The 25409-nt window shown below is 39.9% G+C and overlaps 1 protein-coding gene across 1 annotated transcript in view; it reads right to left on the bottom strand.

Annotated features, from left to right (window-relative positions):
- Positions 1–25409, bottom strand: part of LOC127583745 (CXADR-like membrane protein) — an 89724-nt gene that overhangs the window by 18525 nt on the left and 45790 nt on the right. The window contains exons 2-3 of the mRNA XM_052040044.1: positions 11649–11806; positions 4885–5089 (exon numbers count right to left, since the gene is read on the bottom strand). Of these exons, the coding sequence (XP_051896004.1) occupies positions 4885–5089; positions 11649–11806 (363 nt within the window). The remainder of the gene's footprint in view (positions 1–4884; positions 5090–11648; positions 11807–25409) is intronic.

Raw genomic sequence — 25409 nt, 5'->3', positions numbered from 1 at the left:
CAAGAATAAGAATGCACAAGCAATGAGTCTAGTGTTTTGTCTTTGCAGTGTATCAGGAGAGACAACTCTCTGAAGAACATGAGGAAAAAAAGCAAGGGAGCAAGAGACAAGACTGGAAGAAGAGGAGGACGATGGACAGGAGCTTGAAGATGATACTGAAGACCACCACACTGGGTCATTGCACCTGACATCCTACAGCACCACCTGGAGACTGACACCACGAGGAAAGAGCAGACCATTTTTGGAGGCATGCATGTCATAGACACATATAGGTGCCAATAAAGTCTTGCTGCTTTTATGTCATCTCACCATGATCTGGAAGAAGTCTAATCTCTGCCACACATGAGCTGTTTGAAGCTAAAGGTATAGCCAGGTACCACCCAGGAGCAGTCTAATGTCCTTATTGAGGAGATCCTTGTAGTATATACAAGTTGTTATGTGACATATTTGATCATGTGTGTGTCATTGTGTGCATGTGAGGACTCTAAGAATATCAAAAAAAAACAGACACACTTTTAGGGCTTTCTGTGTTTCATTCTCCACAAGGGTACTTACTCTACAATCACTTTTCTCGTTGAGCAGTAAGATGCTCTCTCTGAGTTAGTTGCTACTTTCTATGGACACAGGGATGCAATTCATGGGCAGCACCTGGTTCTCTGGAAACAAAGGGAAGCTTCAATTCAGCAGCCTGCTCTTCTCCTCAAGCAAAGAAATGCCACACTTGAGCAAATTGCTCTCCTTCAGGAGCAGCCGCATGGCACACAGGAACTCACTTCTGCACAGAGTAATGCAGCACAGAACCAGGCCCTTTGGCCCATTGTGTCCATGTCAGCCATCAGCTACCTCATCGTTGCTAATCCCATTTTCCAGTCCTGAGCTCGTGGTGGTGTTTCAGGTACTAAATGCTTCTTAAATTTTGTGAGACTACCTGCCCTTACCATCCCTTCAGCCAATGTGTTCCAGATATCAACCACCCTCTGCATGAACAAATAATTTCTTCCTCATATCCCAGATCTCCTATCCCTTACCATAAACCTACACCTCCTGGTTCTTACAGCTGTGCTAAAGGTAAATATATCTCTCAAATTACCCCATCTATGTCCCTTGTAATTTTGTACAACTCAATCAGGTCACCCTTCAGCCTTCTCTGTTCCAAGGAAGACAAACACAGCCTATCTAGACTCTCCTCATAGTCTAGGTCCTGGGCAATGTCTTGGTGAGTCTCCTCTGCACCCCTACATCCTTCCCATAATGTGGCAATCAGAACCACACACCGTAGTCCTGTTATGACCTAACTAACATTTATACGTATAGTTGCTCTATTATGCTATATTATGGTGAATGAAGGTAAGTATCCTGTATACCTTATTAACCACCTAATCTACCTGTACTGGTGCCTTCAGGCATCCTTGGACATGTACACCAAGGTTCCTCTGCTCCTCAGTATTTCCCAGTGTCCTACCATTCATATACATATCCGAGCCTTATTAGTCCTCCCAAAATGGATCACCACATTTTTCAGGATTAAATTGCATCCGCCATTTCTCTGCCCATGTGACCAAATGTTCAATATTGTTCTGTAGCCACTGACTACCCTCTTTACTACCAACTCATCTGCAGACTTACTTATCATATCTCCTACATTCACATCCAGATCATTAATGTGTACAACTAACAGCAAGGGTCCCACCACCAATCCCTGCAGCACCCATTATACACCACTGGCACTGGTAACAGGCTTCCTGTACCAAAAACTATCTTTGACCATCACTCTTTGCACCTATTAACAAGCTAATTGTAGGTCCAATTTGCCAAAATGCCCTGGATCCCATGAGCTTTTGGACCAGTCTCCCATGTGGGACTTTGTCAAAAGGTCTTACTAATGAACATATAGACTACATCAACAACACTGCCCTCATCGTCACAATGATTCACCTCCTGGAAAAATTCAATCAAATCAGTTAGACAGGATCTCCCCTTAAGAAAGTTATGCTGACTATCCCTGATTTATCCCTGCCTCTCTAAGTGCAGATTTATCCTGTCCCTCAGATTTTTTTCCAGTAAATTCCCTACTATTGATGTTAGACTCATCAGTCTGTAACTACCCGGTTTATCCCTGCTACTTTTTGGTTCTGAAGAAAGGTCTTCAACCTGAAACATTAACTGTTTCTATTTGCACAGATGCTGCCTGGTCTGCTGAGTTTTTCCAGCATTTCTGTTTCTATTTATGGCTGTGATGACAACTGCAGTAATGGAGAGCTGCCAGTGGTATCACTGCTGAGGTAAAATAAAACCAAAGTGCTGGATAAACTCAGGTTTATCTCCATTCGTAAGTTGACCGACCTGTCTCTGCTTTCTTGCACTATTCTTACAAGGTCCAATATAAATTTGAGGAAAAACACCTTGACTTTTGTCTGGGTACTTCACAGCCTTTCAGACTCAATATTGAATTGAACAATTTCAAACAAATCCCTTTCTCTGCTCAGCAATGGCCAACTCAGTTCTAGGTCATCCATCTATAATATTAATTTGGTTTCTCTCTTTCCATTGATACTGCCTGATCCACTGGGCATTTCCTACACCTCTGACTTCACAGCTACATTTCACAGTTCCTACATGTTACTTTGTCTGTTTTCTCTCACTCACAGTCTCCCTCTCACTCTTGCTCTCCCTCTCTCTCACTCTGACTACTTTCATTAACCTAGATGGACTCTTGACCTCACAACCTACCTGATCATGGCCTTCCACCTAATTGTCTGCCTGCACTGCACTTTCTCTATAACACTATATTCTGCATTGCTATTGCTTTTCCCTTGTACTACCTCAATGTACTGGTGTGATGAAATGATCTGTACGGATGGCATGTAAAACAAAGTTTTTCACTGTACCTCGGCACATGTGACAATGATAAGCTCATCATCAATTACCAAACAGAAAGCTTCATCAGCAGCTTTTCACCATGGCAACCATTACCTCAGACACATTTTATTTGTTCTATTTATCCCTCTCCCACCCTCTCTGAAATTTAAAACTAACTTTTTCTCTCTTCTCAGCTCTATTGAAGCACCTTCTACAACTCCATTCTTCTTCCTACAGATGCTGCCTGGCCTGCTGAGTGTTTCAAGCATTTCAATTTTATTTATTTTCACCACTGAGGCTTTGTGTGGTCAATATTTCAGCAGCTAACTATTAGAGAAAACACTCACTGTTATTTTAAGCATAATCTGTGAACTTTGGAAGGTGGCTGAACCGCCTGCACATGGTTTTGAAACCACCCCGTCATGTTTCCCAATATCAGTAGAATAGCAGCTTTGAATAGCAAATAAAGCAACAAACTGTCATAATATGCGCCTAGTTCCATGGCAGATATGGATTGCACCTTTAAGCTCTAATTAATATCGGGAAGACTGGAAATAGGATTTGCATAAATTGCAATGTCATTAAATGCTTGTCTGATGACAGGAGAAGGTCATGGATTGCATACACAAGTGGTTGGTTCAATTTCACAATGGAAATGGATGCTAGGGGAATCTTTTGCATGACCAGCACCTAAAAATAGAGCTAATCAAACAATTTCTAGGCCAATGTTCTTTAAGTAGTGTAGTTAATTTTCTTTTAAATAAAGGATATCTTTCCTATACAGGATCTAACTAAAATGGACTTTCTGAACTCTTATGGTGGCTAGAAAGCTCTGATCCTGTTGCCCTTAGGTACGTTCTACCAGTGCTAATTATACATTTCTGCCCATAAGCAACATGCACTAACTGAAAGATGAATCTGATATTAATTCTTATTTAAAATAAGTGATCAACAAATGCATTTTGCATGGTAAGCTAAGGTATATGTGCTTTATAATATTACTATGTCATCAGTCTAATGTGACTGGGAAAATATAACAGAAAGAAAATCAACATGACACTTATTAAAAGTGCACACTTTGTGGGAAAACATGCAATGCAACTAATCAAATTCTAATGGCAATATGTGCAAGGAATGAATACCCAATGTCGTTTTTGGATAAAGTGAAGTTAGAGGATGGCCTAATCAATTTAGCACGCATACACAACTTTAGAACACAGATGGAATTATAGATGTCCTGATTTTATATACAGAGGATAGATGACACAGCAAACAATCTGTTGTTCAGCAAACAAACTTAGAGTATATTTAAAGAGCAGAAGGAACAGAAACTACAGCAACTTCTCCCAATAATAGCAAGATAATTTTTTTCATTTTGTTTTAAAGTACAGTGGATGGATTCAGTTATAAATAATTTATGTGCATAAAGTCAATTTCAGTCACTTACACTAGTGTGAACATCAAGCTCGAATGACAGGAAAATTATCCAATAAAATCTCCACTCTGCCTTGCAACAGTGTTGTCAGTGTATATAGCCCTTGACTTAATACTGCAATATTATTTGAATCTTAAATATTTGGCAATTTCAGAAACAGCTGCTGAATTGATTGGTGTTTTAGATCTTCTCTAAGGAGATGTAAAGTCTCACTGCTGAGACAGCACAGTGCCAGAATTAATGGAAGAGCTCAACAACATGAGCTGTTTTAATTATATATGTGAACATTAGAGTTTATAATGCCAAAGGCTGATGCCTGAGTATGACAAAAGCATGATAATAGGAAGTAAAGTTTTATAAACAGGAAATGGGGTGTGGCTGATTTTATGTTATTTTAAGCATGTGCTCAAAAGTATTTTATATAGTGAGCTAATTCAATACAGCCTACTGAATTATAATTCAGATCAAAACACAAACTAAGAATACTTGGCAGTTATCTGTCATAAATCTTGAGAACACTGGGCTCACAAAAATACACATGAATATTAAATATGTTAAATAATCTTATTGGTATCTTCCCAGATGCTTACCCAAAACCACAAGATTAATAGCAGGCTTCCAATCATACTCTCCTGCATTCTTCACTTTGCATGTATACAGTCCAGAATCTGTTGCCTGCAGGGAAGAAATTTTAATGGAAGCATCGCCCATCATGTAATCTGCCGCAAAGGAGATTCTTCCTCTCTGCTTTGCACTTAAGTTCTCATACACAGAACCCAATGAGTAAGTGATTACCTGTGAATCAATCAGAATAGAATTAGGTCACTCTCTATTAGCAACATTAAAAACATAAAATGAGACCCCAATGGAGGTTTTTGGCATTATAGGTTTTTGGGTCTTACTTGGATATTCTTCAGGATACAATGGCATCGATCATCCAGTAGGGGATGTGGTACATTTAGACAACTACCTATAGTGTTCCAAGTTGCAACTCTCTCATTATCCAATTACATCTCCTCTCACCCAGAACAAAATATATGAAAGGGTTTTCATTCCATAGAGTCACCTACACTAATCATAGATCAAAACCTATTTTATTCTCCCCCCCATCCCCATCAATTTCTCCCAGTTTCTATTATTCACTTAAGCAGTAAGGGCGACTTGTGTTCACCAATTAACCTACCAACTGGCACACCTTTGGCATGTGGGAGAAAACCAGACCACCTGGGGAAAAAATCCATGCAATCACAGGGAGAACATACAAACTCTACATAGACAGAACCCGAGGTCAGGATTGAACCCAGGTCGCTGGAGCTTCAAGGCAGCAGCTCTACTAGATGGGCCAATGTGATGCCCTTTGTCATTAGTTCCTTATGTGATTACTATGACAGCCATTCATTGATTACCAATTGCTAAAGATATTTGTTAGCTAATGTAATCTTTAGCATCTTTTAAAGCTGTTATAGAAGTATGATACTTGTCTAGATGAGATATCATGGACAATCGAACAGAATAAGACAATAGCTAATCACTATTGCTGAACACACAATGGAAACAATTCACAAAAGCATCATAAAATGTGCAGCTATATTCCACATTTAGTATCTGCAACCAATGAGGAATGTTTTTCCTTAATAGTTCTCAGTAAAGGTATCAGGGATGTGATAAGTAGACTGGTGACTGGTTAGTGAAACATGAAAAGCAGGGTTAGTCAGCCTCACAGCCAAATTACTGAGGATATTCAGAAAATGTAAGATCACTGGAGCTCTAGAAAACTAAACTTCGTAAAAGGAAGAGACACTAAATATTTCCTGAAGCAGATGACCAGCAGTATCTCACTGGATGAATAAAATAAAGAGCAAGTGATTCAATTTCATAAAGAATTAAACTTGTAAGTGGAACTCCTGCCCTTGCAACCATCATTGTGTTTCATGGTAATTAATGAAGGCCATATAACCCATCACCAGCTCTCAAAGTGACAAATTCAAAGCATTTTATTTAACCTCTGTTGATGTGTTATAACAGTCTAATGTCTTTAGTTAAAATTGCTATGGATCAGAATGTGAAAATATTGCATGTCTGGTCAGTAAATTTATGCAGTGTGGTAGGAATATCTGAATTCCTTCATGTCTGACACTTTGTAAATTGATGTGACGTCTGCATTCTGATATTGAACAAATGAATCATAATACAAGTGGGTTTTGCATGAAGTTGCAGCAGTGATCTGTGTTCATGGATGGAAGGAAGCCACAGGGAATGCTTTGTTGCTCATGTTGATATTTCCTCACCACAGGAAGTTTCAAGCTATAATGTGGCCTTTTCAAAACCACATCCCACTGACTCAAGCATTCAGAAAATTTAACACCTCTGAAAATGATCCGTAATTTGACCATCTGCTCACTGAATATTTCCATGAATTGCTTTTTTTTTACACTTCATTGGCTTTCTTTCAGGAATACTGGTAGTAACACTGATGATGTACACACATTGATGATAGCATGGGCTTAGGTAATAAAGTAAACATTAAGCACTGCCTTGTAATACACAGCCTAACTCTCAGGCTCTTTCAGCAGAACACAGATCTAATTTAATTGTTAGTTCCCACATGGATGGCAATTGATCCAATCCCTCCTTCTCCAAGTTCTTCTCCAACCATGTCCTTAACCCTGCCAATGGGCAGGTAACACAACCTTTTGGACTCCTGGTCCTGGACATGGAGAACAGTACCAAGACTTTGACTTGTTATCCCCTGACAAATGTATTTCTTTACATACCTCCCAACTGAATAACCTCTTCTACCATGGTGCCATTGTCCATTTCCCCATTGTTCCTGCAGTGTTTTCTTTCATCCACAGCTATACGCAGGACTATATACATTTTGGAGAATGGCAATGGCTGAGGATCTTCCACCTCTGCAAGTGAGGTCCTCCCATCTGCGTGAGTCAGAGTCCCTTCTTCCTGTCCCTGGCCACTTAGGAATTCTAAACCACCACCTAACAGGAGTGTGACTAAAAATGTCCAGATAATTCTCCCTCTTCTTGCAATGTCAGTACCTCAGGCTCCAGCCCATAAACTCTGAGCCAAAGTTCATCGAGTTGCAGAGATTTATTGCTGAAGTGATCCCTGGGATTAGTCATCTCCTCACAAAATACCATACACTGCATATAGCTTCCACGATGCCATCGCTATCTAACCTTGTTTGTACATATAATTTACTAAAGTTTGATGTATTTAATTTTCTTGGTTAAGTTTTATTTTGTTTTATACTGTAATTGAATTAACTGGTTTAAATATTATTCATGTTTCCATGAGCTAGTGCCTCTTTCCCAGGGCACCAATGCTCAATACAAGAGCGCATGGCTTTAAGGTAATGGGTGGGAAGTTCAAGGGAGACATCAGAGGGAGATTTTTCACCCAGAGAGTGGTTGGTGCATGGAATGCGCTGCCTGGGGTGGTGGTGGAGGCTGATACGTTGGTCAAGTTCAAGAGATTGATAGATAAGCATATGGAGAAATTTAAAATAGGGGGATATGTGGGAGGAAGGGGTTAGTTAGTCTTAGGTGTGGCTTAAAGGGCAGTGCAACATGGTGGGCCGAAGGGCCTGTATTGTTCTATGGTTCTTTCTTTTTCAACCTTTCTATTAATTTTCAAATTAGTACAAAATAATATATATAACATGAGTAATTATACATATGGTGCAAAGAGATCAGGATAACAATCATAACAGTTAATATATATAAGCACAAGGAGTAAAAAAAGTGATCTAGACATCCCGCTCTCTTATTATGTGAACATAATACAAAAGGAAAATTGAAAAGAGATTTAATTATATGAGAAAAGAACCCCTAAATTAAAAAAATTAATAATAAACCAAAAGAAAACAAAAACTTCAAAAAAAAATGGACTGATATTTCTTCAATTAAACAAAAATTATGTCGTCAACTCCGCTCCTCTGTATTCAAGGGTTATTGAAAAGGATCTGAAAAAGGTCTGCTTATATCATATGGAAATATTGAATAAATAGACTTCAAAATTCCTCAAATTTAAGTGAAGGATCAACTGTACCACCCCTATTTTTTTCTAAGTTTAAACACGCTATAGTTTGAGAGAACCACTAAAAAGTGGTGGGAGGTATTGGATCCTTCCATTTGGACAAAATGGATCGCTTGGCCATTAATGTGACAAAGGCGATCATATGACGAGCAGAAGCAGATAAATGGCGAGATTCCATCATTGGTAGCCCAAAAATTGCAGTAATAGGATGAGGTTATAAATCAATATTCAATACAGATGAAATAATGTTCTATGGTTCTATGTGAAAGATTAATGTGAAACAGCAGCATAATTTGACCCAGTATTCATGGAGGATTAAAGACTAAGTGGCATTGAATAATTTTTCTTTTCCTAAATTAGCATCAAATGTCTTAATAATGCAAATCATTAAAATACAAGTCAGGTGGTCCCTTCAAGAACCTGAACAAATATCAAAGCAATGGAAGTTGGCTAAATACATAAGGTAGAATGGAATACAAAGTCATGCTGAAAGGGTGAGATGAAGAAGAGTGACAAGAATGTTATGTAAATCACTGTCACAGATGTTGTACATTCTATGTTATTCTATTAGAAATCAGTACCTTATCCAAGACCCAAGAGAGGTCCTAGGTGTGCTGATTAATACAATGAACAATGCTATCACGTTACATTTTGTGCAAACTTGCTGTGTGCAAATTGGCTATCATATTTCCTACATAACATTTCAGAAGTACTTCATTAGTTTAAAAGTTTTTTGTGATGTCCTAAAAGGGAATGTTCAAATTGTTACCTGCCATGTGCTAGAAAGATCTTCAAATGGGTGAATGTAGTCTGCAGGGTGCAGAGGTCCTGCAGGGTGTGATATGGAAGAACACTGGTACACCATACCTCGCAGATCTCCTTCCCCAAAAAAAGGTATCAGTCCCAGCTAAAGGGGGGCTATTGTGTGAAGTTTAGATCTCAACCAAACGCCACGTGAAAGAAAAGGAAAACGACAGGTCAATCAAACCATTTGAAGTAACGTTGTCACAAGCCTGAATGCAGATCACTTTTCCAGTCATTGAGTAAATGGAATGCAGCTGTCAAACTTGACATTTAGGGTGCAGGTGTGCTATCTTTGTTTATTAAAGACATGCAGTGCTACAGACTATTTAAACGTTAACATATTCTATCACTGCAGCTAGGAATACAAGTTTACATTTGCATTAACTAACATGATTAACTACAAGGCAGAGAGAGGAAACAAATGGAAGAAAGATTGACGACAACATTCTCCCTAGCTGTGGAGTCAAAACGACAGAACATTCGTAACCATTTTCATAACCTTCCTCGCAACCATAATCCATTCTCTGGACATGTTCACACAACTGCATTGAAGCAAATCGTTACCATTCCCATGATTTTTGCAGCAGTTGATTTGGAAATGTAGAATTTCATCAGTATATAGAACATATAGGATCTGTAGTAACTTTAAACAGAAAATGGTTTGGGCCATACATATATGGAATAATTAGGATCTGATCACTTACAGAACTGGCACCACAGCCTTCAAAAGCACTATTATGTAAATGAGCAGGCATCAATAAAAGCCATACGGAAGTTTGTCCAAATGCTTAAGTTATTAGTTCCTTGCCAGTTTAGATTATTCAGCGCTTTATTCCAGGAAAAATCTCTTCTAATCCTTCACAAGTGAGGAACTTCTTGCATCAAACAACATTTATGGAATGTCTTGGTAAGAGTCAGAAATGGTATACGTGAATATGAGAGCAGGGTGGAAGTTGGTGGCAAAGGTGATAAAATTGGTGAGTTCTGCATGAGTGCAAGAAGCAGCACCAATGCAGTCATCAGTGTAACAGAGGAAGTGAGATGAGTCAAAAGAGAAATTGTTCAGGGTAAGAACAAGTTCTGCCAGGCAGATGAGTGTTGGTGGAGGGGAACTGGTTGGATCTTCCTGATGGGGGATGGAGGTCTGTAAAAACTGGACATCCATAGTGAAGATGAGGTGGTGGGGCCAGGGATTCACAAGTTGTTCAAATGGTGGAGGCTATACAAGATGTCCCAGATGTAGGTGGGAAGGGACTGGACAAGGGGAGACAGGATGGAGTTGAGGTATGAGAAGATAAGTTCAGTGGGGCAAGAGCAGGCAGAAACAATGGACCTACCTGGACAGTCCTGTTTATGGATCTTGGGTAAGAGACAGAATTATGAAATGGGTTTCATTTTTTTAAAAATTTGCAGAATAGAGTTAAGATGAAACAGTTATGAAACTAAAGTGAATTACAATGCAATGTAGCCATTTTAAGAAAGATTAACACAATTTACACTCTTTGTGGTTTTTATAAATGACTTGGATGAGGATGTGGAAGGGTGGGTTAGTAAGTTTGCTGATGATACAAAGGTTGGTGGTGTTGTGGATAGTGTAGAAGGTTGCTATAGATTACAACAGGATATTGATAGAATGCAGACCTGGGCTGAGAAGTGGCAGATGGAGTTCAACCCGGATAAGTGTGAAGTGATGCACTTCAGGATATCGACTTTGAAGGCGGAATTCAAGGTTAATGGCAGGACTCTTAGCAGTGTGGAGGAACAGAGGGATCTTGGGGTCCATGTCCATAGATCCCTCAAGGTTGCCGCACAGGTCAATAGGGTTGTTAAGAAGGCGTATGGAGTGTTGGCCTTCATTAGTGGGGGTATTGAGTTCAAGAGCCGCGAGATGATGTTGCAGCTGAATAGAACTCTGGTTAGACCTCACTTGGAGAATTGTGTTCAATTCTGGTCACTTCATTATAGGAAGGATGTGGAAGCTTTAGAGAGGATGCAGAGGAGACTTAGCAGGATGCTGCCTGGATTGGAGAGCATGTCTTAGCAGGATTAGGTTGAGTAAACTAGGGCTTTTCTCATTGGAGAGAAGGAGGATGAGAGGCGATTTGATAGAGGTGTACAAGATGATAAGAGACATAGATGGTATGGACATTCAGAGACTTTTTCCCATCCCAACAATGGCTAACATGAGGGGACATAATTTTAAGGTGATTGGAAGAAGATATAAGGGGGATGTCAGAGGTAAGTTTTTTTTTACACAGAGAGTGGTGGGTGCATGGAACGCACTGCTGGCAGAGATTGTGGGGGCAGATACATTAGGGACATTTAAGAGACTCTTAGATAGACACATGAATGATAGAAAAATAGGGGGCTATGTGGGAGGGAAGGGTTAGATAGATCTTAGAAAATGTCGGCACAACATCGTGGGCCGAAGCGCCTGTACTGTACTGAAATGTTCTATTAACTTGGAATGTAAACCATCTGCTAAGGAAATGCTCACCACTTTCTGATTTGGTTCAGAGTCTTGTAAAAGCCACTCAATATCCAGGTTCTTTGTAACTAAATGACCAAACCTATGCTGACATGGTAGAACAACATCCTGTTCTTCAATCTTCTTTATTTCTTTTTCAGCAATTGTGGTCCAGAAGCGAGCATAGCCTAAGTGACAGAAAGAAGGAGGAGAGTTAGTACAATATTGGTAAGTATCCTGCTGAAACCTTGCAAACCTACATCACCATGAACAATCCAACACTGGTTAATCTCCCAGAGAGAAACAGAACTTTCTTAGAAAAAAAACGAATCTCTCCCTTTTTCCCAAAAGGTCTAATCTAAAAAGATAAATAGGTAATTTGGCCTGATGAGTTCAAGGCTACACCTTCCCTCCATATGAGAAAATATACACCCTTCTTGAGCACAGCCTCTTTTTGTTCAACTCACTATCTACTGTTTTATTGTATACAGTTACATAGAAAGATAATGAAATATATTACTGGCAACATTACAATTATGCTCATCTGTCTGCACTCCACAGGTGATATTCCTACCAAGCTCAGACCTGCAGTGACTCATCTATGATGATTTACACTTCTTTTACCAATGACTATGTGTTAGGCATATTGCTTTTGTCCTTTGCTACAAATTCACTGACCAGCACAACTAATCCTTTACCATTGGATCCTCACATTGCCCTTTGGCTCCAGAGAGTTTATTCGGGCTTATGAAATCTATCCATGTACTATATCCGAATATTCCTGTCATCCTAGTGGATGCTAGTTATTAGCTTAACTATGATTTATACATCCTTTTCATAACAGAGGTACCTGAAACTGCACGTATTGCTCAATTTGTGTCCAAACCAAAGTCTTGGACTGATTCATTTGAACTTCTTTGCTATGGTGCTCAATGACTCAAATAAAGATCTAGAAGAATGGAATTCAAAGCAGAGCTAAAGCAACAGTACTGATTCCCTTACAGTGATATGAGGTGTTGGGGGGGGGGGGGGGGGGTTGGGGGGGGGGGGAATAGGAAGTGGGAGGAACTATATGATCTGGTGATGATTTACAAAATGATTGTAGTAAGTTGCATGCTATTCTTGTGTGATGTGTTGCAATCAATGTTTATTCCTCAAACCCTTTTCTGGATTTTTTGGGTTCCATTATAGAATACATTGATACTGTTTTATGAAGCACTTTTGGAACGACTGCCGTGCCAAAAGTTTTTGTAATGCAGCCAAAAGTGCAGCCTGATGCAACTGGTTTGGCCCAATGTTATCCATATCAATTGAAGCAAGATGACCCATCTATCTTATATTAGTTTGAAGCCTGGGTTTCATTTGCTTTCTGGTTGGCTGCCATTCTTCTCTCCAGTAGATTGTCATTTCTCATCAGTACTTTTAGTGCACTGAAAATTAAAAGCAGACTGTCAATCAAATTCCATGTAGTTGTCTAAATGTGCGTGGGTTAAGCTTTGCAACACTTCTCTTGACCCCAGTTCAACATTACAGAAAGTGTAAGAGCAGAACATGCTTCAGCTTTAAGCACTCAATATACCCCTCTCAGCAGCAAACAACTAACATGAGAAAAAGTCTTCAAATCACTTCACTACAGAGATTATGGGTAACTGAATGGGGAAAGCAAATAGTATTTTTGTGATTTAAAATATGATCAATGAGGAGATTTGCTGCCTGTTGCAGAGCCAAGGAAGAACTGGGAAATGAGTTCTTTGTACACCTAAGTCTTTTCTAACTGCTCACAGTAATTGCTGTACAACATGGTCTTCCTGGTTCCCCATGAATGTTGTATCTTTCCATTTAATTCAGTGCTGAATATTCTGTCAAATTAATATCATTACGTAGCATGGATAAGACGATGAATAATTTGCAGATCCTGGGGACATATTGCAAGGCTCACGTTTAGTCTCTCCCTGACCGAGCATCTGATAACTTCATGGAGGGAACTCTCAGTTATACCTAGAGCCAAAGCTTTTGACTCCACAATGTCCCTGTCACAAAGTCTACCTTTGACACTTCCTCATGAGATTTTCATCCATACCTTTGTTCTTCTAATGTCCTTCTGGCTGATATCTCAATATACTCAGTAAATTTCAGCTCACCTGAATCACTGCTGGCTTTACCCTAACTTGCAACAGGTCCCACGCACCCATCATTCTTGCTGTTGGTGATCTGCATTGTCTCTCAGTCCACCGACAGCACAGACGTAAAATTTTTATTCTCTTATTCCAGTCCTTCATTCTTTTACTCACATTTCTCACCCACCCAGCCCTTCAATTAATCCAGAATTTTCATTCATTCAAAGCTGGTCTTTTGCATATCCACCTGGCCACAATGCTTGGCCCATCATTGAATCATATGTGCATTCAACCACATATTTATCCCATGCTCTAGAATTCCATTCTTGAACCTAACCACTCCCTTGTCCTCTCTTGGAAGTCTCTTTAAAACTCATCTCTTTGACCAGGCTGTGATCACCTCTACACCATCTTCTTTGGCATTTCAGTCATTTATTTCTGATTATCCCTTTGCGTATTGTATTGGGACATTTTCCTAAACCAAATAAAGTTGTTGACTTCTTCTGTAATAAACATGGTCCTGGGAAAGAAAACTCTTTACCACTTACTTACCACATTATTTTCTGGCTAAAGTGAGTGAAATCAGGAACTTCACTACCTGGACAATAAAACATCCAGAGCTGGTCATAATTCTAGATTTGTCAACAAATGTCAGTAAAAGTATACAGGCATAAGACTACTTAACAAGACACTGGCTGTGTTTAAGGATAGAATAATAGTTTATCTTACTGTGCCAGCTGGACTATTTAGTTAGCAAAGAAACCATTATCATTAACTTCTCATACAGAGTGATAGATCTTGTGAAGACATTTTTTTTAAAAACAAAAGCAAATGGCTTCATGATATTTGCAGATCTTCAAGAAATATATTCCTATTTATGATGGACCATGTATGGCAAAGAGATAAAAGTGCAGGATAAACAACAAATGAAATAAAGGTCCTCCACAATTTGCTTGAATTGCTGTTTTAAAGGTTCATAATTTATGATTCTAGAAAAGTTCTAAAAATCTATATAAATTCTGACATACGCTAAAATAAAATTAGCAATGGCACGCAAGACGTACATACATAGATTAAATTTTAATAACATCATATTCAACACTAATAATGTAGTAAAAGGAATATAAATAATCAGGATATACATTTTAATATAGCGAACAGTTGGTGTGTTGGATCTAATCCTATAAATTAAAGCATCGACTTTAAATATAATTTACTTCCGCAGAGCAGCATCACTTAAAAATGAATTTCAGTTTCACGTTGTAACTTTTTAAAGAGAATTTTGTTCAAAATTGCAATAAATTCAGAATTAGCAGGGCTCAGACATAGCAACTGTAATTTGTTCCATTATTACTTTTTAATTTTATTTATAATAGCTTATATTACACAGTGCATTTGATGCAGCAAAATGTCTAAGACATGATATAGGAACAATACGAAGCATGATTTTACTTCTGAGCCAAGTTGTCAAATGAGCCTTAAAAGCTGAAAGTGAGGTAGAGAGGCAGAAGTATTCAGGAAGGGACTTCCTGAGCCTGAGGTTAATCCTTGGTAGCTGAAGTCATAGTGCTTGTTGTGGGGAGACTGAAACTCTGAGCAATGAACAGAGCAGAATTGGAGCAGCAAAGGTTAAAAACCGTTTTAAGGCTGGGGGATGCTACAGAAATGGGGAACCACAAGGCCATGGAGGGGGCTGAAAGCATAGATGACAATCTTAAAATCAAAGCTTTTCTTAGCTAGAATTCAGTGTAGGTCAGCAAGTATTGGAATTATAGATGAACAGGACTTCTTGCGAGTTGGAGGTTTGGATGAATTCAGGTTGCAGAGAGTCTGGTGATGAAAGCATTGGGAGTCATCAACAAGCCCATGTACGAGCAGAGCCGGAGCTGAGTAGGGTGATGTTTCAGAGGTGGATGTAGGCAATTTTAGTGATGGGACTTTATGATCTGAAGTTTATCTCATGATTAAATATGACACTGTTGTAAATAATCTGGCTCAATTTCAGATATTTTCTAGGGAAAGGCATGAAGATGAACATAGAACACTACAGCACAGCACAGGCCCTTTGGCCCACAATGTTGTGCCAACATTTTATCACGTTCTCAGATTTATCTAACCCTTCCCTCCCACATAGCCCTCTATTTTTCTATCATTCATGTGTCTATCTATGAGTCTCTTAAATGTCCCTAACGTATCTGCCCCCACAACCTCTGCAGGCAGTGTGTTCCGTGCACCCACCACTCTCTATGTAAAAAAAACTTACCCCTGACATCCCCCTTATACCTTCCTCCAATCACCTTAAAATTATGCCTTGTGTTAGCCATTGTCGCCCTGGGAAAAAGTCTCTGACTGTCCACTCGATCTATGGCTCTTATCATCTTGTGCACCTCTATCAAGTCACCTCTCATCCTCCTTCGCTCCAAAGAGAAAAGCCCTAACTTGCTTGAAGTTTGGGCTGGGGACATCAGATAAGGGCTTCAGTCTTTCCAGTACTTAGCGAGAGGAAATTTCTGCTCTTTCAGTTCTGAGCATCACACCAGCAGGCTTGCCGTCTAGTTACGGTGAAGAAGCCTCAGAGAAGCTCCAGAGGTATGGGTGGAAATGTTGTGGTAGGAGGAATGGAGACATAGGTAATTCTTTGGCTATAGCAGGATAAATAAGCATGGGGGGGGTGGGGGGAGAGGATCTTACACAGCTGGACAACAGAGAAGGGGTATTGGAAGAGGATGGTGTGATCAACAATGTCAAATGCAATACACAGGTCAAAATGAACAAGGAGGAGAAGAACACTTTAGCACAATTGTAGCACATTGAACCTCAGGCAGGTTACCCAATGACCCATGATCTCTGGGCCAATACCAATCTACAAGACCACTAAGGAAGGTATTCTTTAAACTTATCTGAAGGCAATTCAAAAGAATGTGAAAAAAATGGATGTTGTATCAGTTTTTTAATCAAATTATTCTGATATCATAAACTCAGTTTATGACTATCTGCTGAATGTTGAGCCTGAATTATTAGCTTTTACTCCCTGCAATAAATTTTTTTTTCATAGTAGCTTCATAGGGCATAGCCTCAGGATAAGGAGGTCAGCTACTTAAAACTGTGACAAGGAGAAATTTCTTTATGTAGAGAGTTGTAAATCGTTGGAAAACTGGAGGATGTGGATACCCAGCCACTGGGACTTAAAGCAGCAAATGAAATAACAAAAATAGAGGATATGAGGATCACCCAAAAGATGATTTTGTGGTGACCTTACTGAATAGCTCAGTTGGCTCATGGGCTGTGTAGCCCACTTCTGCTTCTATTTCTTATATCTGTGTGATTTTATTTTGGTTCATTTAATCTATTTGATCAACTTCACAATTGTATATTGGGCACAGTGAGATATTTCATCAATCTCCATTTGTGAGGATTATACTGTATGCGACTGTTCTGCTCCCAGTGTACTGGTGGAACTGGCTCTATGAGGTGTGAGCATTCTCCGATCTATGAAGAAAATTCCTGTCATCTGGCCTCTTCCTGCCAATTGGGAAAATGCCTCCTTTCTCCTTGCTTCTTTCCCATAGCACCAGAGCTGACATCATGGAGAATTCTGGGACCAAAGTCCTTATGAATGTCAAATATTGTCTCCAAAGAAATTACTCTACCTGCCTATTTCCTATCAAATTATCATTTTTGCAATATCAATGCAAGCGAGCAACTTGGTTTCAAGTCTTCTATGGTTTTTCTAATTAATCACTCTGTTGTGGCTTTAAACACACATCTGACTGTTCAGTAGTAAACTGCTGAGCCATTGGATTCAAGTTTTTAAACACTTATGCCAAAAAACTAGATTTATATACCCTGAAATTAATCCCAGCTTTTCTTGTAAATCTGTTTTGATTATTTCTGAACATCAAAAGTTAACAGGTTAACCTTTCTGAAGTTTTGCACAGTAAGAGGCAAGACTGCTTGGCCAGTGCTAAGCTGTCTTACTGGACAGTGAATATTTCAGTATTTCTGTTTCAGAACAGGAACTATAGGGCATGATGGGATGAGCTCTGATAAACCGTGAGGTGGTTTCTGCAGGATGTAGCTGGGAGAGAGTTGGCAGGTGTAAAAGAAGTTGTGACATGCACCAAGTCCCCATTATCCGTCAGGGATAGGGGCATGGCCTTCCCATAGGGAACGTGAACACCCGCTAAGGCCCTATCCTTTGTTCCCAATACAGTCTCCAAATAAACATTTATTGTCCTACAATATTCTAACAGCCTTAACATGAATTAAGAAACACATTAAAACATTTAAATAACTAAAAGGAAATAATATTAGCTAACAAACTACTTCCACTGAAATTTAAAAGCAGTGATTGGGTGCAGCTACAAGGTGTAAACAAAGACACTTTCCATTAGAACATCACCCAGCAAGGAGCCACTTGACACAAGTGGTCTAGAAATTGATCATTGTATTTATATAGACAACCACTGGTTCCTCAATGTAAACATATTGAAAAATCAAGATAGGGCCTGGGGCTGACCCTGCAAGTACACAGATTACAAATGAGTAGGTAATGAGTGTGGAGCATTTTGGAAGTAACAATAAAGAGAGGGTAAAAAGAACAGAAGGTGCTGGAAATGCAACTTAGGCAGATTTTAAAACAGAGAAACAAATTTAATATGTTAGGTCTATGATTGTTCATTCAAACTGGAAAAGATTAGATATGTAACCAGTTTTAAGTAAGTGGAGAAGAGGGGGAAAAGGGGAGTGAAGAAGGACGATAAGGAAAGTCCAAGATAAGGCAGATACAGGAAAGAATCATTAACAAAAATGACGTGGGTACAACGCAAAAGAGGTTGGTAATGTGACCAGTAAAAGGATCCAGAGGAACTGTAAGTGGGACAAACAGAGTCATTACCAGGATCCTGTCCAATAAAATAGGAGAAGTGGATATGATCCAAAATTACTGAACTCCGTGTTGATGCCGCAAAGCTGGAAAGTTGCTCATTGAACATTTTAAAACAGAGTGGCAAAGAAGAGGACCTTCCATATGTGTAGGTGGTCACTCATGGATAAAGACATAAAAAAGCCAGGCACAATCTTTAGTTTTGTATCTGGTACATAGAATAAAAAGAGAGGAGACAAGTTTAAATTCCTACAAGAACTTACTGAGGCCACAGTTGGTACATTAAGTATAAATTGGGGCACTGCAGTGATAGGAAGATACAAGAACAATAGAGAAAATGAAGCACAAATGCAGTTATTTGGAGTGACAGGTTTAAATCATTGGACCATCCAACCTTCCTCTTTATTTAGTCTCCCATGCACAAAAGAATTGTAACAATCTGGTACAAAAGAAATGGAGATGGAAAAGTATGAACAGTATGCCCAGTACTTATGAATGTCTGCACTTTGGCAAAGCTTGTAATGCAGGCAAATGCCTGTGCCTTCTCTGCCTGCTCCTGTGGGTAGGGTACGAAGTTTGTGCAACTTCCCTACTGCAGCAGTGAGCAACAAACTGTGAGATGGCAGCAGTGATCAGCAGCAGCTGCCTGGAACAATCCTAAAACTAGAAAGCTGAGAGTGATAATGACCTTGACCCCACAGACATGGTACACATTAAAAGCTTTATTTGAACTCCCAGGAGGTCACGGATCTCATTGAGGATAAGGAATGTAGCTTGGATGTTGACCATTTAAATAACACCATTTCAGAGGAAGTGGGTTAAATAAAACCTGGTTGCTTTCTGAGTAAACCAGGATGTTGTCTGAAGCTTTTCATTTATAAGGGGAGATTGGATAGGCTGGGATTGTTTTCCCTGGAGCAGAGGAGGCCGAGGGATGATTTGACAGAGGTATACAAAGTCATGAAATGGGGGGGGGGGGTGATTTCTCCCTAAAAGTGGTAACACAGGTAGAGAAGGCATACAGAGGCTTGCATTCATTGGTCAGGGTATTGGGTAAAAAGTTGACAAGTTATGTTGCAGCTGTATAAAACTTTGGTTAGGCAACATTTGGTGTATTGTGTGCAGTTCTGGTTGCCACACTATAGGAAGGATGTGGAGTCTTTGGAGAGAATACAGAAGAGGTTCCACAGGACATTGCTTTGATTGGAGTGCATTAGCTATAAGGCGAGGTTGGACAAACATGGATTGTTTTCTCTGGAGCATCAGAGGCTGAGGGGCGACCTGATAGAAGTTTATAAAATTATGAGAAACATAGATAGGGTAAATAGTTAGAGACTTTTTTCCCCAGCCTGGAAATGGCAAATACTAGAGTGCACAGGTTTAAGTTGAGAAGGGGGAAAGTTTAAAGGAGATGTGTGAAATAAGTGTTTTTTTTAAAAACACAGAGATGGTAAATCCTGGATCAGGCTGCCAGGGGAAGTGGTGGAAGTGGATAGAATAGCCATGCTTAAGAGGCATTTAGACAGATACATGAAGAACAGACAGGGGACAGAGGGATACAGACCATGTGAAGGCAGATATGATTAGTTAGATGGGTATCATAGTCGGCGCAGACATGGTGGGCTGAAGGGCCTATTCCTGTGCTGTACTGTTCTATGTAGATAAGATAGATTCTCTTCCCATGGTGGGGTGTGTAAGACAAGAGAACATGTGTTTAGGGTGAGAAGTAGAAGGTTTAGAGGAGGTCTTAGGGGCCCTGTACTTGTTGGAGTTTAGAAGGATGAGGGAGGATCTCATCGAAACCTACCGAATATTGAAAGGCCTGGATAGAGCGGATGTGGAGAGGACGTTTCCATCAGTGGGAGAATCTAGGACCAGAGGGCACAGCCTCAGAATAAAAGGATGTCCCTTTAGAACAGAGATGAGGAGGAATTTCTTTAGCCAAAGGGTGGTGAAATTGTGGAATTGATTGCCACAGGCAGCTGTGGAGGCCAAGTCATTGGGTGTATTTAAAGTGGAAGTTGATAGGTTCTTGATCAGTAAGGGCATCAAAGGTTACGGGGAGAAGGCAGGAGAATGGGGTTGAGAGGGAATAATAAATCAGCCATGATCGAATGGCTGAGCAGACTCGATGGGCCAAATGGCCTAATTCTGCTCATATGTCTTCTGGTCCATGGGTAAATGGGATTAGCGCAGATGGGTTCAACGGTCAGCACAGACATGATGGGCCAAAGGGCCTGTTTCATTGCTGTACAACCCTATGACTCCAAGTGACACAACTGTCATTTTTCAGATCAATGCATTTGAAAATTCCACAGCAGGTGAACTTTGAAAGTTACAACATACGGGAAATTTCACTCATAAAAAAAAGGTGCTGGGGAAACAATAATCTCACCAAAAAGTCATGAGTAAGGTTTCCCCACTGGCCACCATGACACCCAGAAATGTGTGCACAAATAATCCACTCTGGGTTAGCCAATTTTCAAGTGAACAGCACTGTTTTCTTTTCTGATGTTGTGTGAACAAATTTCTCAGCCCTTGTGCTTTAAACTTTGTAAGAGCAATCGACCTTGTAAAGTTTCACACAATGTAAATACATGCAAGGTTGCTGTACACATTTAGAAAAAGTCTGGCATTTCCAACACAGCATCTTTAGGACGTTACTCAGTGGGAGTCCTGAATCCATCAAAGCAAAGAGACTACACTGAGCACTGTCTGAAGTACTCTTCTCGTCATGAAATTTGATATAATCTGCACATATTTTCCAGTTTATATCGACTGCGTAAATCACTGTTTCTGCTGAAGTTCTGCTTTACTCCCCAACATTTCCTCAAATATATCCTGCACCCTTTTCTCTTAATCCAAAGTCTGTCACAAGAAGAAAATGCTAAATAGTTAGTATATCCATTGCCTGCTATGAATGTTGATGCCATTTAGATTTTCTGCTCCAGATTAGAAGCACATCTAACTCGATAAGGAACACAAAGCTTTCATTAATGCATTCAAGGTCTGTGTAAGCAATTTAGTTCAATTTTAAAGGCTGACTTAATATTCTACCAACATCTGGTTCTGGGACATAAAATATTTTTATTTTCTTTGGAACACAGAAGGAAGTGCTTGGAGCCAAGAGGAGGTCAAGACTCCCTCTCATAAGGCTGCTGGTGGAGACACGCGGCATTGTACTCCAAAAAAGACCTGCACACACTTCATGTATGAAACCACTGTGCTGCAGGCTAAATGATTCACTGCAATATTTGCTCTGTGAATGCTTCTCATCTTGGAAAATGCTGCCACTTGATACAACAATGACAAAAAAATCCATCTCAGAATAGCTTGGAAATATGCTTGCTAAATCACAGGCCACAATTAAATCCATGTGGACTTATGTAGCAGACTATACTGGAAACTTCACAATATTCCACATTTGGATTACTTCTGAAATTAAATTGGGGGGGGGGGGAGGGGAGTGGGGGTGAGCACATGGATCTGCAAATCCATTGGCTGATGGAATACTGATATTGCATAAATAGTTTTGCTTCCTTTTTTTAACATGTTTCACTGTCATCCCCATACCCTCTTTTCCCAGAAATGACTCCTTCTGTGGTTTTAATTTTTGAGTGACAGGTAACCTCTGATACATGGCCTGAGTGACTACTGTTCAGGTGAACTTTGACAGGAAGGCAAGTTATAGACCAAGCCAAGCCTGGTCTGATGTGACCCAAAATCCACATATACAAGATCATTTTTCAAGTTGGAAAGCTGGTCACTTTCCACATTCCCAACATGGGTAGAGGTCATGACTACAGCAAACTTACTAATGCTGCACCTTGTATAGTAATAGAGTGGGGACTGAATGTAACCTTAGTGTCATAGTCATAGAGCACAGAAACAGGCCCTTCAGCCTAACCAACCCATGCTGACCAAGATGCCCATCTAAGCTAGTCCCATTTGCCCACCTTTGGCCCATATCCCTCTAAACCTTTCCTATCTATGTACCTGTCCAAGTGCTTTTTAAATATTGATAATGTACTTGCCTCAACCACTTCCTCTGGCAGCTCATTCCATATACAGACAACCTCCTTGATGAAAAAGTTACCCCTCAGGTTTCTATTAAATCTTTCCCCTCTCATCTTTAACCTATGCCTTCTAGTTCTTGATTCCCCGACCCTGGGAAAAAGACTGCGTGCTTTCACCCTATCTATGACCTTCATGATTTTATAAGCTTCTATGAGATCACCTCTTGTTCTCCTTCTGGTCCATCATGTTCAGCTGCCTACAGAAGAGACATATTCATCATCAGGGTTTATCCAATTATTTGACTCACCAAGACTGGCTTTTGTTTTTAACCTTGGCTGGGACCTAATGACTGTGACTGTGTACTAATGCACTTTGGCATGCTTTGTGTAGAACTTCCAAGAACTCGACCAATGACACATCCTGCACTAAGTAAAAACATACTTTTATTCACATCTCAGTCACTGAATCTCCAGGGCATGAGTTCTATGCTGCCTTCGTGTTGCTCTCCTCCTTCACTTTGACCAACCACAGGAATTTTAGAACACCAACTATGCATCTAATCACTTCAGAAACTGCTTAGAAACATTGTTTAAAAAAAATATATATTTCTTTCTTTAACATCCAAGCTTTTGGACACTGAAGAATAATATTATTCATTATAACATGGCTTTATCACTGCTTAGACTGGTGTTGAAATTCAACTGAGACTGATAGAGCTAGGTCATGTCGTTATAACCATAGTAATCCTTCATGGAATTAGTTATGCTGGTGCATCAGTATTGTATTCAACTGAGATTTCACTGAAAGGGCTGGATTTTATTAATGCATGCCCTCCCCCAATATTTGCTATGCATAGTCTCCACCTCTCTGAGTTTACCCGAGCTAAATCTTGCCTGTCCATATGGTTCCAGGGTTGGAGAAAAAGGCCCTTAACAATGCAATGGATTGACATGGCCCTGCCCATGAAGTTCTCTGGAAGTCTTTGACAGCCATTAGAGCCTCACCCTCTAGGTTTGTCAGTTGTCAAAGCAATCAGTTTTTCCACTATTTGATGACATTCAGAAACATGTAAAAACATTTACAAACAAAAAAAAATTAAGCAGAAGATCCAGAAGATTAAGACGCACGGGATCCACGGTGACTTAGTCGTTTGGACTCAGAATTGGTTTGCCCATAAAAGACAGAGGGCAGTGGTCGACAGGGCTTTTTCCAGCTGGAGGTCCATGACGATGTTCCGCAGGGATCAATACTGGGACTTCTGCTGTTTGTTATATATACATAAATGACTTGGAGGAAAATGTGGATGAGTGGGTTAGTAAGTTCACCTACAATACAAGGATAAAGGTCGCCAAAGGATACAGTGAGATATAGATCAGTTGCAGGTACTTGCAGAAAAATGGCAGATTAATCCAGCCAAGTGTGAGGTGTTGTACTTTGGGAGATCAAATAGAAAGGGACAGTACATTGTTAATAGCAAGACCATTAACAGTTTTGATGTACAAAGCAAGTACAGGGGTCCAAGTTCATAGCTCTCTAAAAGTGGCTGCAAGGTTGATAGGGTTGTAAGGGCAGTACATGGCATGGTTGCCTTTATTAATTGAGGCATTGAGTTCAAGAGTCAAAAAGTTATGTTGCAGCTTTATAAAACTCAGGTTAAGCCGCATCTGGGGTATTGCATTCAATTCTGGTTGCCCCATTATAGGGATGTAGAGTCTTTGGAGAGGGTGGAGAAGAGGTTTACCAGGATGCTGTTTGGATTAGAGGGCATGTGCTATTAGGGGAGGTTGGTCAAACTTGGCTTGTTTTTGCTGGAGCAGTGGTGTCTGAAGGGAGACCTGATAGAAGTTTATAAAATGTTGAGAGACATAGATACAGTAGACAGTCGGTATCTTTTTCCCGGGGTTGAAATGTCTAACACTAGAGGGCATGCAGCTAAGGTGAGAGGTGAGAAGGGGCAAGTTCAAAGGAGATGTGTGGGGCAGGTTTTTATACACAGAGAGTGGTGGGTGTCTGGAATGCGCTGCTAGGAGTGGTAGTGAAGGCAAATATGATAGAGGCATTTAAGAGGCTCTTGGATAGACACACGAATGTGCAGAAAATGGAGGGATATGGACTTTGTATAGGTAGAAGGGATTAGTTTAGATAGTTACTAGTTTAATTAGTTCGGCACAATATCATGGGTTGAAGGGCCTGTTCCTGTGCTGTACTGTCCTATGTTCTATAAGTATTTTAAATGCTTATTGTTGAGTTTATTTGTACATTTTAAAAGTACAAATAACTAAATATATGTATTTTTAAGTAATTAAAACAAATTATAAATAATGAACTTCCTACATTCTTCCCTTCCTATCCCTATGCAGAACCAGAGAGCAGATCCCCTAGATACATATCAGGGAATCTTGAAAATAAGCTTCCATTGCTAGACTTCACTGGGGAATATGGCACAGTGACACTAACTGCAGAGCTACTGCTGCACAGCTCCAGAGACGCAGCTTCAGTCCTGACCTCGGGTGCTGGCTGTGTGGAGTTTGCATGTTCTCCCTGTGACCATGTGGGCTTCTTCAGGGTGTTCTGGTTTTCTCCCACATTCCAAAGACTTGTGGGTTGGTAGGTTAATTGGCCACTGTAAATTGCTCCTAGTGTGTAAGTGAGCAGAAGAATCTGGGGGGAATTGATGGAAACATTGGGCAAATGGGTTGCAGGGAAAATTAGTGACAGAATGGGATTGCTCTGAATAGCCTCTTTCTATGTTGTAAGAAAATGTGAAAAAGT

Source organism: Pristis pectinata, chromosome 27 (assembly GCF_009764475.1).
Source record: "Pristis pectinata isolate sPriPec2 chromosome 27, sPriPec2.1.pri, whole genome shotgun sequence".
NCBI lineage: Eukaryota > Metazoa > Chordata > Chondrichthyes > Rhinopristiformes > Pristidae > Pristis > Pristis pectinata.
Note: the sequence above shows the minus strand (reverse complement) of the source record. Positions and strands in the feature narration are given on the sequence as shown.